At 39.5% G+C, this 26,586-nt stretch overlaps 1 protein-coding gene across 1 annotated transcript in view; it reads right to left on the reverse strand.

Moving 5' to 3' along the window:
* Positions 1-26,586, reverse strand: part of LAMA2 (laminin subunit alpha 2) — a 705,005-nt gene that overhangs the window by 233,024 nt on the left and 445,395 nt on the right. Inside the window, exons 27-32 of the mRNA XM_089333528.1 lie at positions 9,899-10,135; positions 8,492-8,635; positions 7,649-7,828; positions 7,354-7,542; positions 7,137-7,270; positions 1,503-1,620 (exon numbers count right to left, since the gene is read on the reverse strand). Coding sequence (XP_089189654.1) covers positions 1,503-1,620; positions 7,137-7,270; positions 7,354-7,542; positions 7,649-7,828; positions 8,492-8,635; positions 9,899-10,135 — 1,002 coding nt within the window. The remainder of the gene's footprint in view (positions 1-1,502; positions 1,621-7,136; positions 7,271-7,353; positions 7,543-7,648; positions 7,829-8,491; positions 8,636-9,898; positions 10,136-26,586) is intronic.

Here is a 26,586-nt window from a genome sequence, read left to right on the forward strand (position 1 = left end):
TGGCTATGGGATTTTTCCTAGAATGCCTTAGATTTGTAGTTATCTTATGAATTTGTTCTCTGAAAAGGAATTCTCTGTGATGTTAACTGAAATGAATCATGCTTGGGTCTACAACGAGGTTTTCCATATATATTTTTATTTTAAATAATCCTCAGATGATTCTATAGGCAAAAACCCAAGGTTCAGCATCAAGCAGAGCAAGTACCCTGTCCACATGGTACAGCCAGATAGTATTCACCAAATTCTTTTTTCTTTTTTATTATTTCTTGCCATCTCTTAGGAAGTTTAGACTTGATATTCATAACATAACTCAGTTCTGACTTGGTGTTATCATATGCCTCATTAATGCAGCACCCCAAACTGTATTTACAAAATAAGCTGCATACAATTATAAATAAGTTGATGGATGGATATATAACCATGTATTATATTAATAATATCTGCATTAAATTTAACAATATTATAATAATTAATTAACATTAATATTAATATTAACCACTGTACCACTGACTACATACCAGACCCTGTGATAAGCATTTCGGGTATATAACTCATTCAGTCTTCATAACATTTGTAGGCTGCAGGTGGGGTGGATATTAGTAACATCTAACTGGTATTAGATGCCCATGATGCCATGATGCCATGGGTATCAACCTGTATGACTTATGACAAAGAATCAGCTGTGAGGCTAGGGCAGATTCTGGAGGTCCTGCCAAGCCTGGCTTTAGACAAGGGAGTCTTCAGGCAGGGGCAGATTTGGTGGCAGCCACTGAGCGACTTGGGTTTTACCAGCTGAATCTTTAAGAGATTTAGTAACTTGTGCATGATCTTAGCCATATTCAAGTTCAGGCCAGTTTCTTATCCAATCTATTTTCTGCATACCATGCTGTTCTTACTAATAGACAATATATGTAGAAATTAAATAAACTCTCAGAAGATAAAGGTCGAGAAACTTGGCTGATTCTGATGCTAATCAAAGGTATATCCCAGAAACTTTGTTTTTAACAAAAACAGTTTTGAAAATGCAAGGATGGAATGACTGTAACACTGTTGGAATAGGTGTATGTTCTTCTGAGAAAACTGTGTTGCAGGAACAGTCTACTATTTAGTGCATAAGTTTTGTCATGTGTATTTCAACAACACTTTGAAAATGTGATATATTCTATGGCCACTGGAGTTTAAACGTCTTTTAACAGCTTGGAAATGCTGCCAATAAAACAGATCAGTTATAATGAATGAGCCTTGTGTAAATTTCATTATTTCCTGACTGTTCTTATTTTTACAAATCTTTACTAAATTTGTTGAGCTGTGATGTGGTACAGGGAGCTAACACTGACACCATCCTCTTGCTACTGTGCACCACACTACAAGGAAAGACCGAATAAAAAAGGTTAAGAGTGTGCATGAAGGTAAAACTAATTGCCGCAGTTGGGGATTCCACAGGTCTTTCCATTTGGCTCCTGAACAAACTAAGGTGGAGCAGATCAGTGGGAGGAGCTTACCTCACAGGACAAGCCAGAATAGCCCGGGGGGCAGTCACATTTTTCTATCAAGTGAGCTGGGGGAGTTGCTGCTGTGATGTGTCCTGGTTCAGCAATCCCCATTGAGATTTCTGAAATCCTGGAAGAGAATGAGCACACACTAGAGGATCCCATCAGCCAGTTAAGATCACAGTCAACACTCAATCCCTCAAGAAGAGGCTGCTAGGATTCTGTCAACTTCCAGCATGTTCTGTTTTTCTAGTTGGTGAATAATAGTTGCATGCATTTATCAAAACAATGTGGTATTAGATATATACATACAGGGGCCAGTGCTGTGGTGTAGCGGGTTAACGCCCTGGTCTGAAGCACCGGCATCCCATATGAGCACCAGTTCTAGTCCCGGCTGCTCCACTTCTGATCCAGCTCTCTGTTATGGTCTGGGAAAGCAGTAGAAGATGTCCCAAGTCCTTGAGCCCCTGCACCCACGTGGGAGACCCAGAAGAAGCTCCTGGCTCCTGGTTTCGGACCGGCTCAGCTCCGGCAATTGCAGCCATCTGGGGAGTGAACCAGTGGATGGAAGACCTCTCTTTCTGTCTCTACTGAAGAGTTAAAATTGTATATGTGTGGGTGTCAAGAGTTAAGCTTAAGCTTACAGGTTTAAAAACCTTCCTGGTGCAGCTGTGAAAATAAGACAGAGTAAAGTAGCACCTTGACAGTAGGGACTCCATTTTGGAGCACTTGAGACTGCATTCTGGGAAAGCAACCCCCCCACCGTGAGACTCTGGTCTGAAACTATGATCTCAAATAGTCGGACAATAGCAGTACACTACATCACCCTTGGCAACGCACAAAAACCCCCTAGCATGATTGCTCAAGCTTAAAAGTAAAAAGGTTACACCTGGGTTACCTAGGCTAATAATAAAGATGTGATTTGTCTATGTCTTAAGATCATAATTGCTGATTGTAAGACTTTAGCAACCGCTTAACAACCGTGTATTCTCTTCCCCTTCCCGGTTTTGCGGTTTTTGCCTTTATAAACCCTAACCTTTGGTTATTCGGGGCTGCTCTGCTCATGATGATCAGACAGCCCCAGCATGCTGGATAATCAATAAAGCTTCCCCTTGCTGTTTGCATAAGAGATGTCTCTTGGTGACGTTTTTCGGGCGGTCGACTCTCACACTACCTCTCTCTGTAACTCTGTCTTTCAAATAAATAAATCTTTTAAAATATATTTACATACATACATACATCGTGAAATGATTAAATCAAGCCAGTTAACCTATCACTTGGAAGCTACCTAAATTCCACGCTCTCACATGCTACATCTTATCACTGCATTTTTTTTCATCCTCAGAGGCTGAGATTGCACATTAGCAAAATACCCACATAAATTATAAGGAGTTTAGTAAATTGGATATCTGATATCTTGTTGAGAAGTTATATAAAAGAATTTTCCACCACTTTTAAAAATGTGAGAAGCTTCAGGTAGATAGGACCAATTACTTAGACATTTATATTCTGGCAAATAAACAACCCAAGGTCATTAGAAGGTCTCCTATAGTCACGAGCAAAATTGCTTTTAATTTGCTGATGTCCTTGATTTCTTCTTTTCAAGCCTCTCAATATCTTTTCAAGAACTTTAGAAAACTACCTAGAAAACAACAATCAAATGTAATCTAATAATATTGATCTCTCGCTGAGGATAAAGAACTTTCAAACTAATAGTTTAAATTTTGTTTATTTACTAGAGACACAGAGATACCGGACAGAATGAGAGTCTCCATCCACTGCTTTACTCTTCACTCCCAAATGGCCACAATGGCAGGAACTGGACTGAGCTGAATCTGGGAACTGGGAACACATGCCAGCCCTCCCATGTGGGTGTCAGGATTCTAAGTACTTGAGCCATCCACGCTGCCTCCCAGGGTTTGCTAGAGTCAAGGGCCAGGGTTTGGTATCCCGGCTTTATTCAATGAATCCTTCAAGTAACTTAGCTAACCCTTCCTATTGGTTTAAAAGCTCTTATAATTGGATAAGAAAGCACAGTGAAACCACTGATACATTTTCATTAACTTCAAATTATACATTAAACAGTATGTATAGACTATAAACTCAGACTATTTCATAACTAGCTGGTAACATGAAAATGTTCTGCAAATAAACTTTTAAAGGAGACAATGGATGGCTTTGCTTCAATAAAAGCACCTCCCATAGTTCAAGGAGTTTGAATCATAAACTTTATAACCAGCATAGGTAGACTGCTTTGAAACGAAATTAGGAAGGCCTGTTTTAGCTTCACTGGCATTGCAGTCTGCATCCAGGAGATCAGCCAGACTTTATGAAACACGGGGTGAATTAAAAGTCAAGTTTCTCTATGCCCTGTCAGAGTGCACACAGAGGTAGGGAGCTGTAAACAGAAGTCCTTCACCCATCTGCTCCCCTGGGAGCAAGGGACCAGGCGTCTCTGTGGGAATCTGAAACTAACTAGGTGTTTGTTGTCTCCACTATCACCTCTGTGGGTATTTTATAGCCTGAGCAGCTCCCAGCATCACCTGCCCATCTCCTTCTTGCACGTGTGCACACGACAGACCAGCCTGGGTTTAAAAATCAAGTGAAACTTGAATGCTGTCAATAACAGATATTCCTTGAATAAACCATTTTTTTTCCTCAAGGAATTTGTGAACAGTGATTTTAGTTCTATCCAAGACTTGGCCCTCCTCAAGCTTCCTAAAGGAATACTGAAATGCAAAGATGATTTCCTTCAAATAGAGAAAAAAACAAAAATATTAGCATTGACAAAATGTCCAGTCTGAATCTCAACCCACATGTGTAACTCCGAAGCTCTGTTTGTGAGACTAAACTTTCCAAGTGATTTTCAAAAACTGTTTTATTTCAGAATAGCTTCAAACTTACAAAGCAAAAAGTGAAGTAGCACCAGGAGCTCCCATATATACCATATCAAACCCAAACTCCCTCCATCTTTCCCACCACCTTGCCAACCCCAGCCTATAGCTGAACAAACAGAGAAAGGGCTATGTCTTAATGATATTTGGAGGTGTATGAATACTTTTTCAAACTTTTGCAGCCAACCCATTGCCTTACAACATCAAATGCTGCTGACCGGCTTCACAATTTTCTATCATCGTCAGCCTGTGACTCTAGCTTTTGTGGAGCTCAGAAAATCTGAAATATTTATTCATTCTGAGGTTTCAAAAAATTGCCACTTAAACCAAAGGATCTGGTTTAGTGAGGCGTGTGAAATAGTGTCACAGAAAAGGAGACATGTAGAGAAAAGAGATAAAGTGTCCCCTGTAGAAGGATGAAATAATGTGAAACTCTTTTAGTGCAGCATGGAACAATTTGCAAAATATCTGTTTGCATATGCACGGAGTCACCTGCTGTCTTCCATGACAGGCAAACCTGCTTTGGTTTCTGCCAGCTGACTTCCATTTGATATTCTAAAATAATTAACAATGTAGCTGATGGCATTTTTTAGTACCTGTACTTTTATGATTTTATATGATCTCCTGTTATAGTTAGACACATAAGAAAGAATCCAAAAGAAATTAGATCTGAGGGGTCGGCGCTGTGGCATAGCAGGTAAAGCCACCGTCTGCAGTGCCAGCATTTCATATGGGCACCGATTTGAATCCCGGCTGCTCCACTTCCGATCCAGATCTCTGCTGTGGCCTGGGGATGCAGTAGATTTCCAAGTCCTTGGGCTCCTGCACCTGAGTGGGATACCCAGAAGAAACTCTTGGCTCTTGATGGGTGCAGATCCAGCCATTGCAGCCAATTGGGGAGTGAACCAGCAGATGGAAGACCGAACAACCAACTCCCTCCCTCCCTCCCTCCCTCCCTCCCTCTCTGCCTCTCCTTCTCTCTGTATGTAACTCTGAATTTCAAGTAAAATAAGTCAATCTTTTAAAAAAGAAATTAGATCTGAGAGTGAACATCGGTCCTTGATTTTTTTTTTTTTTTTTTTACCAAAAGTCCCTCTATCAACCAAAAAAGCAAAATGGATGTTCTGCATGAAATAAAAGGACTTTTTCCTCTACTTCATGCTTACACACAGTTGTAGATATTTGAAACACTGTCTTTTCATATGCAGTAGCTTGAGAGTCAGAGGCTTCACACTTGTTTGTTGTGTTTTTGAGGGTCATCACCATATTTCCACTCTTTCTGGCCTACTAAATTATCATATGAAACTATAATGCTGTATGGATTCTATATTTTTACAGAACATAAGAGAATCACATGAAACCAAAAGTGAGACTGTATGAACTCAACTTTCCGTCTCTATTGTATGGAGCTTATCTCTATCTCTGTGATTCTTCATTGTATTTCTGGATTATCTGTTTCTCTACTCAAGGAACATACTACTTGATGTTGCACTCTCCTCAATTAGTTTTTCTTTCTTTATTCTGTATTTTAAAATTTCACTTGCTACTACTCCCTTTCCCTTGGCCTGTGAACATGTTTACTTCTCTCTCAAGTTAAATAATCATCCCTTGATTTTTGAAACTGTGTCATTCCTTCTTCTTCCAATTATGTTCATGGAAAACAATGGTTCACATTTACAATATTAGGTTCCCTGTCTTCCATAGTTCTTTTTTTTTTTTTTTTTAAGATTTGTTGGTTTGTTTATTTAAAGGGCAGAGAGATAGAAAGAGGGAGAGAAAGAGAGAGAGAGGGAGAGGTGGTATGGGAGAGATCTTTCATCCTTTGGTTCATTTCCCAAATGTCAGCAACATGAAGGGCTGAGCCACGGTAGAAGCCAGGAGCCAAGAATTCCATTCAGGGCTCTCATTTGGGTGGCAAGGATCCAAGTACTTGGGCTGTAATCTTCTACCTTCCCAGGGGCGGCAGGTTCAGAGGTGAAGGAGCTAGAACTAGAACTTGAACCAGCACTACAATTTCAGATGTGGGAATCCTAAGCAGTGCCTTAACCTGCTGCTCCATAGCACCTGCCTTTGATATTACTTCTGCTCCAGGAATTCATGGCAGCTGGTATCAAGAAAGTTATTGGTGTGGTTTAAAGTGTCAGTTCCAACAGCCTCACTCTAGTTGGCCTCGGGGGATCATATGAAAACACAGAATATTCTCTTGAAGTGGTCTCACTGATTTGGGTTCCATGATAACCACATTCATTCTTGCTGTTCTTCTGTAGCTTTCTTGTTGTTGTTTTCTTTTCAACATGAATTCCAATCATTACATCTCATGATGCACAGGGAAAGACGCTGTTAGATGGCACACTGGGACATACTGATGAGAGAGCTAACGGTTGGAGAAAACTGCACCAATTTGGCCCTGCCTGGTTCCCGGACAGTGGAAGGCAGTCATTTTCTAAGAAATCCTGTAACAGTTGTGTCTGTCTGACCCACCATGCATGTTTTCCTGAATTTCTGACTGATCTCTTAATCCCACCATGTCAAAGATTAAGTCATTTGTTTTTCACTTTAACCTTGCTTCTCATACTTTTTTTTAGTGAATGGCTGTAACTTTCATCAGGTCGCTGGAAGCCATCCTCAGCTTGTTTTCTATCACTACCCTCCAAAACCAACCACTTCTAAATGGTCTTAACAGATATCTTTGGACCTTCCCTACAGACTCAAGAATAAGAACTCAGATTGAATACTTTCTGCTATAGTGTACCTGCTCTGTCGCATGATGTTTCCATAAGTAGCCTTGATAAGAATATAATGAATATCATAGAGGACGTCCAAGAAGTCTTCCCGGGTCACAGTTCTACTGATTCGAGGATCATCACCGTAATATTTCCATTCTTTCTGTTAACAGGAAAAGAAACCATTCTGACAAAACTGAAGACAAAACCATTGGCATCCTTAGATTCAACAACTAATAATTTTACCTCTGTCATTTCAATTTCATGCCTTGTCAACTGGCCAATTAGAGGAGCAGCCATATGCCTGATGATAATTCTAGCATGCGTAGGAGTCCCACCTCGAATGATTACTTGAGGCTTATATGTAGAGAAACCTGTCTCTTCGCGAGCCTCAAAATAGATCGTGTACTTGAGCTTGCCCCCGTAGGCCATCAGCTGACAAAATAAAATGAAGAGCGATGATTTAAGATACATCTTGGCAATGGTGTGATTCCCAAAGCACATGGCACTTTGTTCTATGTGACTTCAAGGTTCTTCATACCTTCTTCCCTTCAAATTGTTCGGGAAGTTTCCAATAGAAAGGCTCCAGATGGAGATCTTGTCTCACCAGATCCATGTGGGCAACAATCTCTGGATGCTGAAAAGCAATGCCTTTGGTCGTTGTGTGCTGCAGGGCTTCATCCACCAGGGGCAGAATGGTCTGCTCCGCAGTCAGGGTCACCTGCAGGGGAATCAGAACACAGCAGGAGGCTGAGGTCAACCCTTTTGAGAATCCCTGCAAACCCGGTTATGGAGTGGACATCCCTCTGCAGCTCCTATTACCGACTCTGGTGACACAGTCTCACGAGCCAGAGAACTTGCACGGGGTTGGCAAGCATGGCAATAGGTAAATCTCTGGGACTCGTTTGCAGCGAAAACCTCAACACTGCATTTTCTACGCTAAGGAAAGTAGCATTTCAAAGTAGGAAGAGTTAAAGGAAAACTAAAGTGAAAACAAACACTCATCCACTTTAGAAACTGATGATTTCCCAAGGCTGGTTTAGAAGAAATGCACAACGAGTTTTCAGTGCTGCGTTAGTGCATAGCAACGTTCACGCTCTGGTGCCCTCACTCAGAGCGCTGCTGCTTCCCTGCCAACGTTTTCCTTTGCACTTGGCATCTATTTCATTATCAACAATAAATGAACTATTTTTAAGGACGAATAAAAAAGACATTTGCTCCAACTGCCTAATGGCACATGGCCCCCTTACCATTTCTAAATGTGCACAGGGGAAAAGGTTCCTTAAATGTTTTGCCATTTCCTACTACCCCTCCGTGCCTGTCTCAGAGACGCCAGCAGGAACTAACATTATACCATTACATGGCTCAGCAGCTCCCTACTCACCCACGTCCGGATCAGTCCTTTTGCTTCAGAGCACTGAGTAGTAGCGCCGAAGCAGTAACAGCTGCTGCAGCCAAGTGGATTCTTGGCATCAAGTCCGAATTTGCCAGGCCGGCACCTGTCACAGTGGACACCTTCCACATTCACCTGAAAAGAGAAGAGATACCCTCAGAGTTCGCACTGGCAAAGTTCTGCGCTTGAGAACCAAACAATGGGTCACACTTGCTTTCATTTTACAAAGTTCAAATAAAAGAACACTAAGAGCATCAGACTCACATCTCAAATGGCGTATGCAGTTAACCTCGTTGTTGGGGTCTCACGGGTCTTTAAAAACTGTTTTGTGAATAAACGCGTATGATGCTAAAGGTAACTTACATTCTCTTTTTAATGTAAGCAGTGCATTTCCTATCATTCTAATGTGAGTAATATGAAAGACTCATGAGAATTTCAGAAGCAAACTAAAAACATTAGTTCCTAGACAGCAGTGGTATGATTAGGCAAAGTTGTGGAATTTTAAAGTGCACATTTACATAATTATTACAACAGAATGTATATGCCTATATAAAACCTAATAAATACAATAGGTAATCATAACTATAGCATGAAATAAAGCGACACTGTAATATTTTGATTGTTTTGACTAGGGTCCTTCATGGCAGAAACCACTATTTTCCTAAATTCTCAAGACCAGATTAACAACTGCTCCTGAGATTTAACTCTCCTGTTACCGTTGTCTCTCTCCACAGATTTGATCTTCAAAAGACACCTCTGTCACAGTTTTAATTGCATTTATCCTGGGATTGACTTTTCAGGAACATAAACAAGAAAAAAAATCTCACTTATCCTTTTTAATTGGCTGTTTTTCTACATCATTTAACAATATTAATGAGAACTAAAATTTGCACATCATCACTGATAGTAACGGCAGTGTTTATAAGTGATGAAATTTACCAAACTTTCACAGCAGTAAATATGCTTTTCAGCACACAGTGGCTGCACTGCAGATTAACGTTAAGAGAAATGCTCTTTTATAAGCCTTATTATTTGCTGTGATTTTCTCTGATAATGCTTAAAAGAACTGTCTTCCTCGCCTCTCCCTCCAGATAATTCTTTTCTAAGAAAAGCAAATATGTAAAGAAAAATAATTTCACTTTACCATGGAAAATACAGCATCCCTACCAACTAGATAAACACATTGAGGTTGGGTTGAAAATAAGTTCTTGCTATGCACTGTTTTTCTGTATGCCGATGGACACACACAGGTGAAAACTCTGTAGCTGGCAATGTGCATTTATCCGTTTGTTTGTGTAGCTTAATGAAGCAGGAAAAATGAAAAGGAATGAAGATAAAAGTGAGCAGCAGAAACAGAGCCGAGTGCGGTCTTTCCTGCTGCATCCAGGTGGCACATACCTTACACGTGCACTGCCCGGTCTGATCACTGCAGGAGCATTTTTGAGTCTCTGGATCACAGGTGGCAGCATTTGTCCCCGGCAGGAAGCAGTCACAGAGACTGCAGTGAGGGTAGTTCCAGTGACCTCGATTGCACTCTGCACACTTTGCACCGGAGAATTTTGGATGACAGTTACATTGGCCGGTATTTATGTTGCATTGGAAATCCAAGGACCCCACTGCGCTGCAGTTACAAGCCTATGGGGGAGAGAAAAACAGCAGCCATTAACACAATTTCATGAGGAATATCTTCAAATTTTAATTTCAATGTTGCTAAGCTTCCATGAAACACATATTAATCACGTATCTATTGTATGCTTTGTCCTATTTTAGTTTAGTCACTTGGGAAAAATCAGTTATCATAAACATTAAAATTGCTTCCTGCATTTACAAAAATATATGGTTGTCCAGAAAGCATAATGCTGTATGCATAAGAAAGAAAACATTTTATCTTTTTTTTTTGTGATGATGAGAGGATATGTATGGGTTTTCCTCAAACACTCTTTGTTTCAAAGGTTAATCTCCAAAGTCATTTTGCCATATTGCTTCCTTTTGTAGCATTTAAGTTCTGCAGAGATAGACCATACAGGCTAGCACAGGGAGACAAGTAAAAGTGTAAACACAGTGCTATGGAACACACAGTACAACCCAGGAGAAGGAGAAATGCCAGGATATCATTATAAGGAGCATCAAACCAGACATGGGGAAGTCAGGGAGTGCTTAGAGGAGAAAATAACATCTAGTACTTTTTTTGGGGGGGGGCATTTAATTTTACAAATAAACCTGATTTGAGAGACATTGCAGCTGTTTGCTTTTACCCTTAGATCTTCACGGAATTCTTTTTCATATAATTCAATTTGTTTTGGTCAAAATTTTTAAAACTATATATTTTTTCTTATGTATTTACTGGAATACAGTGAGCTCTTTCCATTTGGAGAACATCACTCTTTTTGACACACTGCTATTTCTTCAGATTTGTCTTTGATTTTTACATCTGTTTTAATTAATCAAATTCCTTCTTTGAATTCACCTGTAATTTTTAAGACACATCATTGTAGTTCACCTGCCACATCTGTAATATCCTAATGTCTTCTGTGATCTCTTCTACTCCTTTTCTTGATGCACGAGGGGAGTCTCCAGTTTATGGAAAATTCATATTAAGAAAAACCTATGTATGGATTTCCAGTTTTTACCCTAAAAACCCATTTTTACTTGCAGTTTTCTATGGACCTTTATAAGTACCCTTATGTTTCTCTCTCAAATTTATTCTCTACTGTGCAGCCCTTTTTTTACACAGTGAAAACTGTTCCATGTGAGTATCATCAATGCTTATTGTAATTACATGATTGCAATTTCAGCTTCTTTTGGATCATCTCCTTATTTCATTTTGCTCATGTTCAATTTCTGCTCCTCCATTTGTCTCTCTGTCTTATATGCTCCTTTTTAAGGGTTTTCTGCTCTTGATTTACAGAGCTCCTATCTTCTTGCAATTTAATGAAAATGCAAAGTGAATTTCTCAGACGTAATTTAGGATCTTGGAATTAAGCATTTTTAGAGGCCAGCTGTGCTAATTACAAATCTGTAGCTCTAAATTCACTCTACTTTGTGATACTGGAGTTACACCATGTAGACATCACTTCTTGGCGAGGGCTTCATCAATTAAGGTCCCCGGAAGGCCCCAGTGAGGTCATAGTGATGGGCCCAAAGACATGTCCATTGTGGGTTCTGGTTCAACACTAGCATCATCATCATCATCTGATTAGTTAAAACAGTGGCCCAGAGGGCATCCCAACATGCCCTAAGCTGCCCCAGCACCTTTCCGAATATCTTTGGCCCTGACAACTGCTCTGATCAGGAAGGCCACTTCCAAGGAACTCCAGTAACCTCACATCTTCCAACAACAGTGAGCAGTTTCTTCTGACCAGTGTTGGCCCACAAACTCTGACACATTTGTTTTTGTTTTAGCTTTTTGCCATGGACAAGCTGTATGCTGGGGTGGAGAGAAGGAATGTGCCTTCTAACGGCTCTTCTCTCCTGCAACCCTTCCTCAGCCTGGAGGTGGAAGCTGTGTATTTGCATCTGCTACTGCAGTATGCTTTTTGCTCTCTTTCATCCTTTTTAGTAACTGACCTCCTGCTGCCAGTTTATTCTTTACATACAACCAGTGTGATTTCTGTCCCCCAAAGTGCAGGACACTCAATTGGGTATCACCCCTCTCTAAGTCTGAACTTGCCACCACGTATTGTCCACTTCGTTTGTGACCTGGCTGTTTCTGGTGTGTTCCTATCATCCTTCTCAAATCTACAGCCCAAAGGCAGACTCTCACATGTAACTTGCCAAATTCTCAGATTCCAAAGTCTGGCTGGGTCTCACTTTGTATATCTCATACTTTTATTGCTCAGTTCAATTTGCCTTTTTTAAGGATTTATTTATTTGAAAGAGTTTCAGAGTGAGTGAGTGAGTGAGATACAGACTCTTCTATCTGCTGTTTCTATCTGGCTGGGCCAGACCGAAGCCAGGAGCCATGAGCTTCTTCTGGGTGCCTACGTGGGTGCCGGGGCCTAAGCACTTGAGCCATCTTCTACTGCTTTCCTGGGAACATCGGCAGGGAGTTAGATCTGAAGTGGAGCAGCCGGGACTTGAACTGGAGCCCACATGGGATGCTGGTGTCACAGATGGCGGCTTTATCCATTATACCAGGAGGCCATCAGGTTAATTTGCATATCTACCACTACCAGGGATATTCCTGTTACTTGAGCAGATAGTGTTTCTAGGATATGACACACAATCCCTAGTTTCTCCTATTGTCTTTCCTGGCCAAATGTTTCATAATCTTCCCACACTGTGATAGTAAAGTGATCATCCAGTCTTATTTTTGCTGTCAACATAGTTACATATTTTTCTTTTTTCATTGATATACAGAAAAAACTATAATAGAGGATGATACTATGAATTATTTTAAGCAGAAAGATCCAAACTATGATTATTTACATATTAGATACACACACATAGGTTTGAAGGCATTGAATAACCACAGCCATTGTCTCATCTTTATAGAATATTACATGTGGACTGAAATTTTACAATTAGTATAATTCACTTATTCACTTAAATGGTTTTTCTTTACCAATTATCTTGAATATATATGGACTCACTTAAAAAAAATGAGCCACAATCAGCAGTAGAAAATTATGATATGCTATGGAGACTATAATCATGTAATAAACCTAAAAATTCTTGTGAGACTTTATTTATAAATTCATATGAAATATCTGCTACCCAATTTATTATATAAAACCAAAGAAGTGATCCTTAGAGAAGAGTGACAGTACAAGTAGACATAGGGATCTTTACAAATCAGGAAGTTATAGAGGGGGCTAAACAATATCATTAACCATATGTTTAAATAGCACTATAGCCAGTAATCAAACTTAAATCATACTTAGAAGACATGATGTTTGTTTAGCAAAAGAGGATTTATTCAGAATCCTCCTGCTAGCGAAAGATTTCAGCCTTTGTATTCTACTTTAATAATGTTGTGTGTGCTCACATCTCAGCACGGAGAAATTATCCACGACACAAAGAAATTAGTAATTCAGAAACTTAGATTTTCAATAGCAGTTCAAAGTGACAAAAAGTCAATCACCTTCAGCCAGCTAATTTTTACCAATGATCAGTAAAATTGATAGACTAACATACACAACTGTGTTTTTATACAAACTTGGACCGAACCCTATCCAGATTTACATCCTGAACATTAGGTGTAGATTTCAATTTCAGGAACTTCATTAGACTTTGGCCCTTTGGCCAAATCATGGGATTGTGTGGATAGAATGGAAACCTCAGAAGTTTCCTTATGGTTTATTCGAGTCTAAGTGACAGAGCAGATGAGCATGCTTGATGTTGAGATTACAAAATATCAACCATAAAAACTCAGAGTGTTGTTTATACCAAAATGCTTTTGAAATTCTTGAGAAATTTTCATTTAGTTTTCAAAACTTAGCTCTGTGGAATTTCATGTTTAACAATAACATTGACAATTGAAGAATGTGTCCTGTCTAGTTTTTATTTTCTTTAATCACATCTGTTGTCAAATATATCAACTTCCTTGATCATCACCAATATTCTCGTTCTATTCTACACCAGCGTTCAGACATTTCACCATGCTTGTAAAAAGATTAGAGTCTATTTTATGTATGCTAACGCACGGAAAAATCAGTTTATATATCTATAGGCTAATAATACGGGTCAAATAGGCCACACCAGCTCATCACGTTCCATCATTTCCCAACCCAAAATGCTCAGTTGGAATAACTCTAACGAATAAAATGCCCATACTTACTGCTCCTAAATTTAATGGAATTTAATCCTACTTGACCTTTGTGTTACATTTGGTATGGAAGAATGTTCCTTCTTTTTAAACAACTTTTTTTTTGTTAGTTTTTACAATGAATGCATTGTTTACTTCTCGCTTTTAAGCTACTAAACTACAAAACCAAAAAATCAAACCAAACCCAACCCCATGAAACAACTGCCTTCAGAAACTGGATGAGAGGAAGCAGAGGACTGTGAATCCTGACAGAAGGAAAACAAAGGAGAACTGTAGGCAGGCAGTTCCTACGCTGCAACACACAGAGGACACACTCGGAAGGCTCAGTGCTGGGGCTCAGTTCAAAGACAAAGGATGCAGTCCGGCAGAGCATACAGCTCAAAGTTACGGAAGCCAATGGAATTGCACTCCGGAAGGAAGTTAAATAGAAAAGGCCAGGGATGTATAGAAGTGTTTTTAAGTGTTCGACGGAATATCAATACGTGAGTGCATGCTATGAAATTCCATGTACTTGTGGAAAAAAGCATTGGAAAATCCTAGTGCTCAGGGAAAACTTAGAATAACTCAGATTCCCAACAGCCAGAATGGAGATAAATACTAATGTCCTAGGTAGAGTTCTGAGGAGAGTTCAAAATAGTAGTGGGGATAACTGATTTACATAGTTAAGACTGGTCAGCATTTTCCCCAAGAAAACTTAAAAAACAAGTTCCAGAAGATCCAGGTTATCAGCCAGTAATTAAATTGTTTGCTAGGATAAAATTAACAGTTTTTCAAGGACTACAATAAAATTTGATACACAACAATCAAAAAATGTACAATGTCTGGCATTCAAATAAAATTTACCATGCGTGTGGTAGCAATAAAGCAAATATGACTCATAACAAGGAGAAAAATCAGCTGATAGGAATAGGCAAGAAAGCAATGATGGAATTAGCAGATAATCATCTTAAAATGCTACTATTTATAAACACTATATATGTTTCAAGGATAAATGGAAAATAAGGAATAAGTTAAAGATTTGAAATTGAATTTTGAAGATGAAAAACATATTTGAAATAAAAATATATTCAATTGGATTAACAATAGATTAAATGCTATAGAAAATAGATATGCTATCAGAATACCATAGATACTATATGATCAGTGAATTTGGATAGTTAACATAGAAACTACTAAAAATGAGGAAAACAAAAGGGGGAAGAGTAATAAACAAAATCTCAATGAGATGTAGGGAAACATCAAGTGATCCAATACTCACATAATGAAACTCAGATATTTAATAGGGGCAAAATATATTTAAGGACATTGTGGCTGAAATTTTTTTTAATTTGATGAAAACTGTAGAGTCAACCATATAAATAACTCCATGGAAAATATAAACAGAAAAAAACACAAAAAGATAGCATAATCTGATTGCTGAAAATCAACATAAAAGTCAATGAAGGAAAAATAGAGGCTCTTTTAAACATTAAAACAGAAATAATAATTGTAAGCAGTCTGAAGTGTGAGATATGACAACAATAAAATTAGAATAGAATAGTTAATGGAAGAAGAAAAATGACATGAATGGGAAATTTGAATATATACAAGGAATTTGAGCACACTGAAACTAACAACTCCCTATTTGAATTAGATTAGGGTTTGGACATTTAGCCTAGTTTTAGATCCCTGCATCCCACATCAGAGTACGAGGGTTTGATTCCTGACCCTGGTTCCTGACACAAACTCCTTGCTAATGTAGATCATACAATGCAACAATGACGCCTCAAATAAGTGGGTTCCCTCTACCACACAGGGGATCTGTACTGTGTTCCTGACTCCTGGCTTCAGCACGGGCGCGGTCACGGCCGTCATGGGCATTTGAGGAGTGAACCAGCGAATGGGAGCTCCCTCACTGTAATTCATTCTACCTCCCAAAAGAATAAATATAACTTTTTTTTTAAAGATGCATTCATTTATTTGAGAGGCCGAGTTATAGACAGAGAGAGGGAGAGACAGAGAGAGAGGTCTTCCATCTGCTGGTTCACTTCCCAAATAGCCACAACAGCTGCAACTAGACCAATCTGAAGCCAGAAGCCAGGAAGTTCTTCCGGGTCTTCCAGGTGGGTGCAGGGGCCCAAGCACTTGGGACATCTTCTACTGCTGTCCCAGGCCATAGCAGAGAGCTGGATTGGAAGAGGAGCAGCTGGGACTTGAACGGGCACCCATATGGGATGCTGGCACTGCAGGCAGAGGCTTAACCTACTAGGTCACAGAGCTGGCCCTACATCCAGCTTTAAAAAATAAAATTTATTTTTTTTTAAATCTTAAGATCATATTGTGAGTTACATATTTTTATAGCAGTAAAATACCTGACAACGAAAGCATGAGATAGGAAAGGGAACCAGATGTCTACTATTTAAGGGTTCTTATGCTAAATATAAAGTGGTGTATTCTTTTAAGGTGCACTATGCAAAGTTAAGTCTGCGTGAGAGCCCCTGAAGAAGATTTTGGAGAAATGGAAATTCAAGTGTGAGTTTCAGGGTAGACGTTCGCTTCAGTGTTTCAGATGCTCCTTCTGACACCTGCATGCCACATCACAGGGCCTGATTGGAGACTTGGCTACTCGGCTTCAGATCCTGCTTCCTGCTCAAGTGGATGATGGCTGTGTCCCTGCCACTCATAGGGGAGATCTGGATGGTCTGGGCTCCTGGCCTTGGCCTGGCTCAGCCCTGGCTGTTGAGAACCTTTGGAGAGTTAACAAATAGATGGAAAATCTGTTTCCCTCTCTCTCCCTCTGCTTTGCAAATAAAAATGAAAAAAAAGTATGAGTTTACTTTAATGCAAAAAAGTTTTGAAATATATTTGTTTTTAAATAATATGCATTTCCATGTATTATAAAAAGATGTTTTTGCATCAAAATAATTCAGTCTTAATTCCATTTTTCACAAATTTCTGATAAACCCACTTATAAACTAAACAAATACTAAACAAATTTAAAACAGATAAAGTGGAGTTGTTATAGAATTTAATCAAAAAAGAAAGCAAGAATAGTAGGGCAGACTAAAGCAAACACCAAAAAATGAGACTTAATTCAATCCTGTGGATGACTGCATTAAGCAGAAGCAATTTGAAAGCTGTAATTATAAGGCCAAGACATTAAGATGGGATAAACACAAAAATGAAAATATATATACACATTAAAATTTCAAAATGAGAGGTAGAACAAATGGTAGCATGTAAAAATATAGGCTACCCTAACACCAATCAAAAGAAAGTTGGATATGAATATAAGAAAAATGTATACTTCTGAATAAGGAATATTAGCAAGGGTAAAGAGGAACACTTCATAATGCTAAAAGTGCCAACTTTTTTTTTTTTGAAAGGCAGAGTTAGACAGTGAGAGAAAGGGACAGAGAGAAAGGTCTTCCTTCCGTTGGTTCACCCCCCAAATGGCCACTATGGCTGGCGTTCTCTGCTGATTCGAAGCCAGGAGCCAGGTGCTTCCTCCTGGTCTCCCATGTGGGTGCAGGGCCCAAGGACCTGGGCCATCCTCCACTGCCTTCCCGGGCCACAGCAGAGAGCTGGACTGGAAGAGGAGCAGCTGGGACAGATTCCAGCGCCCATATGGGATGCCGGCGCCACAGGCGGAGGATTGGCCAGCACTGTGGCTCACTTGGCTAAAGCGCCAACTTTAAAAAGACATAATGATGTTAAGTGTGCGTGCAACACCACACTCTACAACACACGAGTAAACACCTGAGAGAACTGAAAGAAGAAATGGGCAAAACAAAATTATAGTTCAACATTTTCAATGCAGAACATGCAGATATAAAATTCATTAAAAATTGACCGTTAGAAAAAATGTTAACAACAGCTCTAGTATACACATTGTTTTCAAGTGCACATGATTTAACAAAGTGGGCACCCTTCTAGGCCATAAAACCAATCTCAATGAATTTCAAATGATCTGAAAGAATATCAAACATATTAGGCCAATAAACTAAACTAGATACCAGTAACAGAAGAATATCTTGAAAACTGGACTCCCGGCAAGATGGCGGAATAGGAAGGGAGCACACTGATAGTCTGGGGAGAGATAGTTTAATAAAAGTGGAGATACTGCAGGTTCAAGGAAGAGTAGGGGAGGAAACAGCAGAAGAAACTCTTCCGGAACGCGTGACTCACAGCGGACCTGCGTGGACAGCGTGGGAGCCCACAGTTTGGGACATCAGCGGCAGACTCAACACACCAGCGCTGGAACGCGAGGTGAGCCGAACCTCAATAGCCCGAGACACCGGCAGGCAAGCGGAGAGAGGAGACTAGAGGGAACGACCCCCCGGGGGGGGGAAGTTCACAAGGCTAACTGGAAGAGAGAGAGAGAGAGAGAGAAAAAAAAAAAGGGTGACTCTAGTACGGACACGGGTTTCTCTCTCTCCGCTCACCTCTCAAGGGCGAGCAAGACAAAGAGCAGGCGCCATCTTGGACATACGTCATAAGCAGAGCGACCTCAGGTCTGCACCGGCCCTGAGCCTAGCAGAAAAACCTGACTCTGGGCGGGGTGAATTAACAGGAGATTAGGAGCTAGTAAATTTGTGGTGCTACTGAACTGAGACTGTGAAAAAAGAGACGGTGGGGGAGAGAACTCACGGAATTCACGTGAGCACTCTCCAGAGACGCTACAATTCCGTAACTTTGGCAACCCAGTGAGAGGCTGAAGGAGAATTTGAGCCCACTCTGAGGGCCGAACAGATTCCCTGTGGGGATCTTGGGAAAGAGCTTCCGATCTCTGGCTCCTGTGGGTATATCATTTGCCTGCTAACTACCTCCAACTTCATTCAGCTGTGCGGAATTACTTCCCTTTTGAATCAAAAAAAAAAAAAAAAGAAAGAAAGAGAGAGAGAGAGATTTACCACGCCTAACCTGGGAGTGTCACCTTTGGCACACCAAACAGAGCTCTCAGGCCACACCCATCTCAAGCCCTAAGGCTCCATCAAAAACAGATAGTCCACTTAATCTAGAGTCATAGTATAACAAGAAAAAGCACAACAGTGAAGAAACCAAATATCTCCAATATGACAAATAACAAACGCAAAAACTGAGGTAATAAAAACAAGGAAGTCACCATGACGCCCTCAAATGAAAAAGACACCCCAATTCAAGATTATGAAGATGATGACATAGAAGAAATGCAAGAAGCAGATCTCAAAAAATTGATAAGAACATTAAGAAGTTCTCAAAAACAAATTCTGGAACTACACAAATCCTTAATGGACAAGATAGAAAATCTCTCTCGTGAAAATGAAATATTAAGGAGGAATCAAAATGAAACGAAACAACTAGTACAACAGGAAACTGTGATAGTGACTGAAGTGAAGAATTCAATAGATCAAATGAAAAACACAATAGAGAGCCTTACAAACAGAATGGGTGAAGCAGAAGAGAGAATATCGGACTTAGAAGACAGAGAACAGGAAAGGATACAGTCAGACCAAAGAAAAGAAGAGGAAATTAGAAATCTGAAACATATTGTCGGGAATCTTCAGGATACTATTAAAAAAACCAACATTCGGGTTCTAGGAGTTCCTGAAGGCATGGAGAGGGAGAAAGGATTAGAAGGCCTTTTTAGTGAGATATTAGCAGAAAATTTCCCAAGTTTGGAGAAGGACAGAGAAATCCTAGTACAGGAAGCCCACAGAACCCCTAATAAACACGACCAAAAGAGATCCTCACCACGACACGTTGTAATTAAACTCTCCACAGTGAAACATAAAGAAAAGATCCTAAAATGTGCAAGAGAGAAACGTCAGATTACTCTCAGAGGATCTCCAATCAGACTCACAGCTGACTTCTCATCAGAAACTCTAAAAGCTAGGAGGGAATGGCGAGATATAGCCCAGGTACTAAGAGAGAACAACTGCCAGCCCAGAATATTATATCCTGCCAAGCTATCATTTGTGAATGAAGGTGAAATAAAGACTTTTCATTGCAAACAGAAATTGAAAGAATTTGTTGCCATTCGTCCAGCCCTGCAAAAGATGCTTAAAGATGTGTTACACACAGAAACACAGAAACATGGTCATCAATATGAAAGAAGGTAAAGGAAGGAAACCAAGGAAGGAAACCTCACAGCAAAAGATCACAGGGAATTCAAAGCATATATTAGAACTTATCTTTGGCAAATGGCAGGGCAAAGTTACCACTTATCATTAGTCACTTTGAACGTGAATGGCCTGAACTGTCCAGTTAAAAGACACCAATTGGCTGATTGGGTTAAGGAACAAAACCCATCTATATGCTGCTTACAAGAAACACATCTTTCCAACAAAGATCCATACAGACTGAAAGTGAAAGGCTGGAAAAAGATATACCATGCCAACAGAAATGAAAAAAGAGCGGGCGTAGCCATCTTAATATCGGACAACATAAACTTTACCACAAAAACTGTTAAGAGAGACAAAGAGGGACACTATATCATGATTAAGGGATCAATTCAACAGGAAGATATAACAATTATCAATGTATATGCACCTAACTACAGGGCACCAGTTTATCTAAAAGATTTATTAACGGACTTAAAGGGAGACTTAGACCCCAATACAGTAGTACTGGGGGACTTCAATACTCCACTCTCAGAAATAGACAGATCATCCGGTCAGAAGATCAACAAGGATACAGTAGATTTAAACGACACTATAGCCCAAATGGATCTAACAGATATATACAGAACTTTCAATCCTACAGCTAAAGATTTTACATTCTTCTCAGCAGTACATGGAAGCTTCTCTAGGATTGACCACATACTAGGCCATAAAGCAAGTCTGAGCAAATTCAAAAGAATTAGAATCATACCATGCAGCTTCTCAGACCATAAAGGAATGAAGTTGGAAATTAGTAACTCAGGAATCCCTAGAGCATACGCAAACACATGGAGATTGAACAACATGCTCCTGAATGAACACTGGGTCATTCAAGAAATCAAAAGAGAAATCAAAAGCTTTCTGGAAGTAAATGAGGATAACAGCACAACATACCAAAACTTATGGGACACAGCAAAAGCAGTGTTAAGAGGAAAGTTTATATCAATAGGTGCCTACATCAAGAAATTGGAAAGACACCAAATAGATGAGCTTTCAATTCACCTCAAGGATCTAGAAAACCTACAGCAAATCAGACCCAAATCTAGTAGGAGAAGAGAAATCATTAAAATCAGAGAAGAAATCAACAGGATTGAATCAAGAAAAACATTACAAAAAATCAGCCAAACGAAGAGCTGGTTTTTTGAAAAAATAAACAAAATTGACACCCCATTGGCACAACTAACTAAAAAAAGAAGAGAAAAGACCCAAATCAATAAAATCAGAGATGAAAAAGGAAATGTAACAACAGACACCACAGAAATAAAAAGAATCATCAGAAATTACTACAAGGACTTGTATGCCAGCAAACAGGGAAACCTATCAGAAATGGATAGATTCCTGGACACATGCAACCTGCCTAAATTGAACCAGGAAGACATCGAAAACCTAAACAGACCCATAACTGAGACAGAAATTGAAACAGTAATAAAGGCCCTCCCAACAAAGAAAAGCCCAGGACCAGATGGATTCACTGCTGAATTCTACCAGACGTTTAAAGAAGAACTGACTCCAATTCTTCTCAAACTATTCAGAACAATCGAAGAAGAGGGAGTCCTCCCAAATTCTTTCTATGAAGCCAGCATCACCTTAATTCCTAAGCCAGAGAAAGATGCAGCACTGAAAGAGAATTACAGACCAATATCCCTGATGAACATAGATGCAAAAATCCTCAATAAAATTCTCGCCAATAGAATGCAACAACACATCAGAAAGATCATCCACCCAGACCAAGTGGGATTTATCCCTGGTATGCAGGGATGGTTTAATGTGCGCAAGACAATCAATGTGATACACCACATTAACAGACTGCAGAAGAAAAACCATATGATTCTCTCAATAGATGCCGAGAAAGCATTTGATAAAATACAACACCCGTTCATGATGAAAACTCTAAGCAAACTGGGTTTGGAAGGAACATTCCTCAATACAATCAAAGCAATCTATGAAAAACCCACAGCCAACATCCTATTGAATGGGGAAAAGTTGGAAGCATTTCCACTGAAATCTGGAACCAGACAGGGATGCCCACTCTCACCACTGCTATTCAATATAGTTCTGGAAGTTCTAGCCAGAGCTATTAGGCAAGAAAAAGTAATTAAAGGGATACAAATTGGGAAGGAAGAACTCAAACTATCCCTCTTTGCAGATGACATGATTCTGTATTTAGGGGACCCAAAGAACTCTACTAAGAGACTATTGGAACTCATAGAAGAGTTTGGAAAAGTAGCAGGGTATAAAATCAATGCACAAAAATCAACAGCCTTTGTATACACAGACAATGCCATGGCTGAGGAAGAACTTCTAAGATCAATCCCATTCACAATAGCTACAAAAACAATCAAATACCTTGGAATAAACTTAACCAAAGAAGTTAAAGATCTCTACGATGAAAATTACAAAACCTTAAAGAAAGAAATAGAAGAGGATACCAAGAAATGGAAAAATCTTCCATGCTCATGGATTGGAAGAATCAATATCATCAAAATGTCCATTCTCCCAAAAGCAATTTACAGATTCAATGCAATACCAATCAAGATACCGAAGACCTTCTTCTCAGATCTGGAAAAAATGGTGCTGAAATTTATATGGAGGCACAAGAGACCTCGAATAGCTAAAGCAATCTTGTACAACAAAAACAAAGCCGGAGGCATCACAATACCAGATTTCAAGACATACTACAGGGCAGTTGTAATTAAAACAGCATGGTACTGGTACAGAAACAGATGGATAGACCAATGGAACAGAATTGAAACACCAGAAACCAACCCAAACATATACAGCCAACTTATATTTGATCAAGGATCTAAAACTAATTCCTGGAGCAAGGACAGTCTATTCAATAAATGGTGCTGGGAAAATTGGATTTCCACGTGCAGAAGCATGAAGCAAGACCCCTACCTTACACCTTACACAAAAATCCACTCAACATGGATTAAAGACCTAAATCTACGACCTGACACCATCAAGTTACTAGAGAACATTGGAGAAACCCTTCAAGATATTGGCACAGGCAAAGAATTTCTGGAAAAGACCCGGGAGGCACAGGCAGTCAAAGCCAAAATCAACTATTGGGATTGCATCAAATTGAGAAGTTTCTGTGCTGCAAAAGAAACAGTCAGGAGAGTGAAGAGACAACTGACAGAATGGGAAAAAATATTTGCAAACTATGCAACAGATAAAGGGTTAATAACCAGAATCTACAAAGAGATCAAGAAACTCCACAAAAACAAAACCAACAACCCACTTAAGAGATGGGCCAAGGACCTCAATAGACATTTTTCAAAAGAGGAAATCCAAATGGCCAACAGGCACATGAAAAAATGTTCAAGGTCATTAGCAATCAGGGAAATGCAAATCAAAACCACAATGAGGTTTCACCTCACCCCGGTTAGAATGGCTCACATGCAGAAATCTACCAACAACAGATGCTGGCGAGGATGTGGGGAAAAAGGGACACTAACCCACTGTTGGTGGGAATGCAAGCTGGTCAAGCCACTATGGAAGTCAGTCTGGAGATTCCTCAGAAACCTGAAGATAACCCTACCGTTCGACCCAGCCATCCCACTCCTTGGAATTTACCCAAAGGAATTTAAATTGGCAAACAAAAAAGCGGTCTGCACCCTAATGTTTATTGCAGCTCAATTCACAATAGCTAAGACCTGGAACCAACCTAAATGCCCATCAACGATAGACTGGATAAAGAAATTATGGGATATGTACTCTTTAGAATACTATACCGCAGTAAGAAACAACGGAATCCAGTCATTTGCAACAAAATGGAGGAATCTGGAACACATCATGCTGAGTGAAATAAGCCAGTCCCAAAGGGACAAATACCATATGTTCTCCCTGATCGGTGACGACTGACTGAACACCAAGAGGGAAACCTGTTGGAGTGAGGTGGACACTATGGGAAATGGTGGCTTGATCAGCATAGCCCTGACTGTTAATGAACAACTTAATACATTATCCCTCTTAGTAGTTTTTTTTATCTGTTCTACTTAATATGACTGGTTTAGATCTGTAATTGATGCACAGTTATTCTTAAGTGTTGAAAATTAACTGAAATGTGATCCCTGTTGAACATGGTGGTGGGAATGGGAGAGGGAAGAGATGTATAATTTGGGACATGCTCAGGCTGACTTGCCCCAAGTGGTGGAGTTGGAAGCATACCAGGGGATTCCAATTCAATCCCATCGAGGTGGCATGTACCAATGCCATCTCACTGTTCCAGGTGATCAGTTTCAGTTCACAGTTGGTCATGGTGAAGGGACTGGGAGTCAAAGGGAACACATAGACAAGTCTAGTACCTGCTAACGCTAACCGATGGAGTAAATAAAGGGGAGAGTGATCCAACATGGGAAGTGAGATACTCAGCAGACTCATAGAATGCCAGATGTCCTAAATAGCACTCTGGCCTCAGAATCAGCCCTAAAGGCATTCAGAGCTGGCTGAAAAGCTCATGAGAGTATTTCAGGCATGGAAAGCCAAGACACTCTGGCAAAAGATCTCTGCGAGTGAGATCCCAGTGGAAAGAACAGGTCATCAAAGAAGGAGGTACCTTTCTCTGAAGGGAGGAGAGAACCTCCACTTTGACTATGACCTTGTCTAAACAAGATAAGAGTCGGAGAACTCAGAGGGCTTCCATAGCCTTGGAAACTCATGACTGGAGCATAGGGAGATTACTGATGCCATAGACAGGAGTGTCAATTGGTAAAGTCAACAACAGGAGTCACTGTGCACTTACTCCTCATGTAGGATCTCTATCCTTAATGTGCTGTACATTGAGATTTAATGCTATAACGAGTACTCAAACAGTATATTTCACTTTGTGTTTCTATGGGGGTGCAAACTGTTGAAATCCTTACTTAATGCATACTAAACTGATCCTCTGTAAAAAAAAAAAAAAAAAAAAAAGAAAAAAAAAAAAAAGAAATTATCAATTCCCAACTTGACTCTCACTGGGATTAAACATGACAATAGGTCTGCTCTGATTTCATCATCATTTAAAAAAATCATCTATTATTTTTCACTTTATGTTTCTGTGTGGGAGCAAACTGTTGAAATCCATACTTAATGTATACTAAGCTGATCTTCTGTATATCGAGATAATCGAAAATGAATCATGATGTGAATGGAAGGGGAGAGGGAGTGGGAAAGGGGAGGGTTGTGGGTGGGAGGGACGGTATGGGGGGGAAGCCATTGTAATCCATAAGTCGTACTTTGGAAAATTATATGCATTAAATAAAAGTTTAAAAAAAAAAAAAAAAAAAAAAAAAAGAAAACTTACAAGTATTTGAAAATTTAATACCACATTTTGAAAGAATCAATCAATAAAAAAAACTTCTCTTTTTTCATCAGTCTTTCTAGAATATTATCAAATTCACTGATTTAAAAAACAGTTTCTGGTTTACTCTAAAGTATTTGTTTTCTATTTAACTAGTTATGCAAACACCTTTAGAAATTATGATGAGGGAATATTTTTCAGTGCACTTCACAAGTCTAGCAGTATCCCAATTCCAACACCAGAAAACAATACAAGAAAAAAGTTCTTTACTTATATTCCTTATGAGCATAGATTCCCGAGTCACTAATGAAACTCTAACAAACAGGATCCAATACAATTTCAACAGGATAATCCTTATGACCAAACAAGGTTTATAAATAAGAGGATTGGAAAGCTGGATAAGCATTTGAAAATCAATCACAGTATGATTCATATTAATAGTTTAAAAAGGAATATCATGTCATCTCAATAGATTCAGAAAAGGTATTTAATAAAATTAATATACACTCATGATAAAAAGCTTTCAGAAAACTAAACTAAGAATATAAGAGAATATTCTCAAACCAAACAGAGGCATCCATATGTAAGACATAGCTAACATCATTCATTCTCAAGACTGAATGCTATCTATTTAATACAAGGGAAAAGGCAAGGACTGGTCCCACCATGTCTAGTCCATTTTGTTTTTTATTGTAGTAGAACAAGAAAATGAATAAAAAAACGGTTTGAAAAGTAAGAAATAAGGCCGGCTCTGCGGCTCAATAGGCTAATCCTCCACCTGCGGCACCAGCATACTGTGGGGAGCAGCCCGGACTGGACTGAGTTACTGGAATTAAGACTTATTCTATGCATCTGCTCTCCCACAATATGGCGCTGGGAGAGAAGTAAACAGCTTCCGCACAGCTGCCTCCAG

The sequence above is a fragment of the Oryctolagus cuniculus genome, chromosome 5, assembly GCF_051225735.1.
Source record: "Oryctolagus cuniculus isolate XC-2025 breed Fujian yellow rabbit chromosome 5, ASM5122573v1, whole genome shotgun sequence".
Lineage (NCBI taxonomy): Eukaryota > Metazoa > Chordata > Mammalia > Lagomorpha > Leporidae > Oryctolagus > Oryctolagus cuniculus.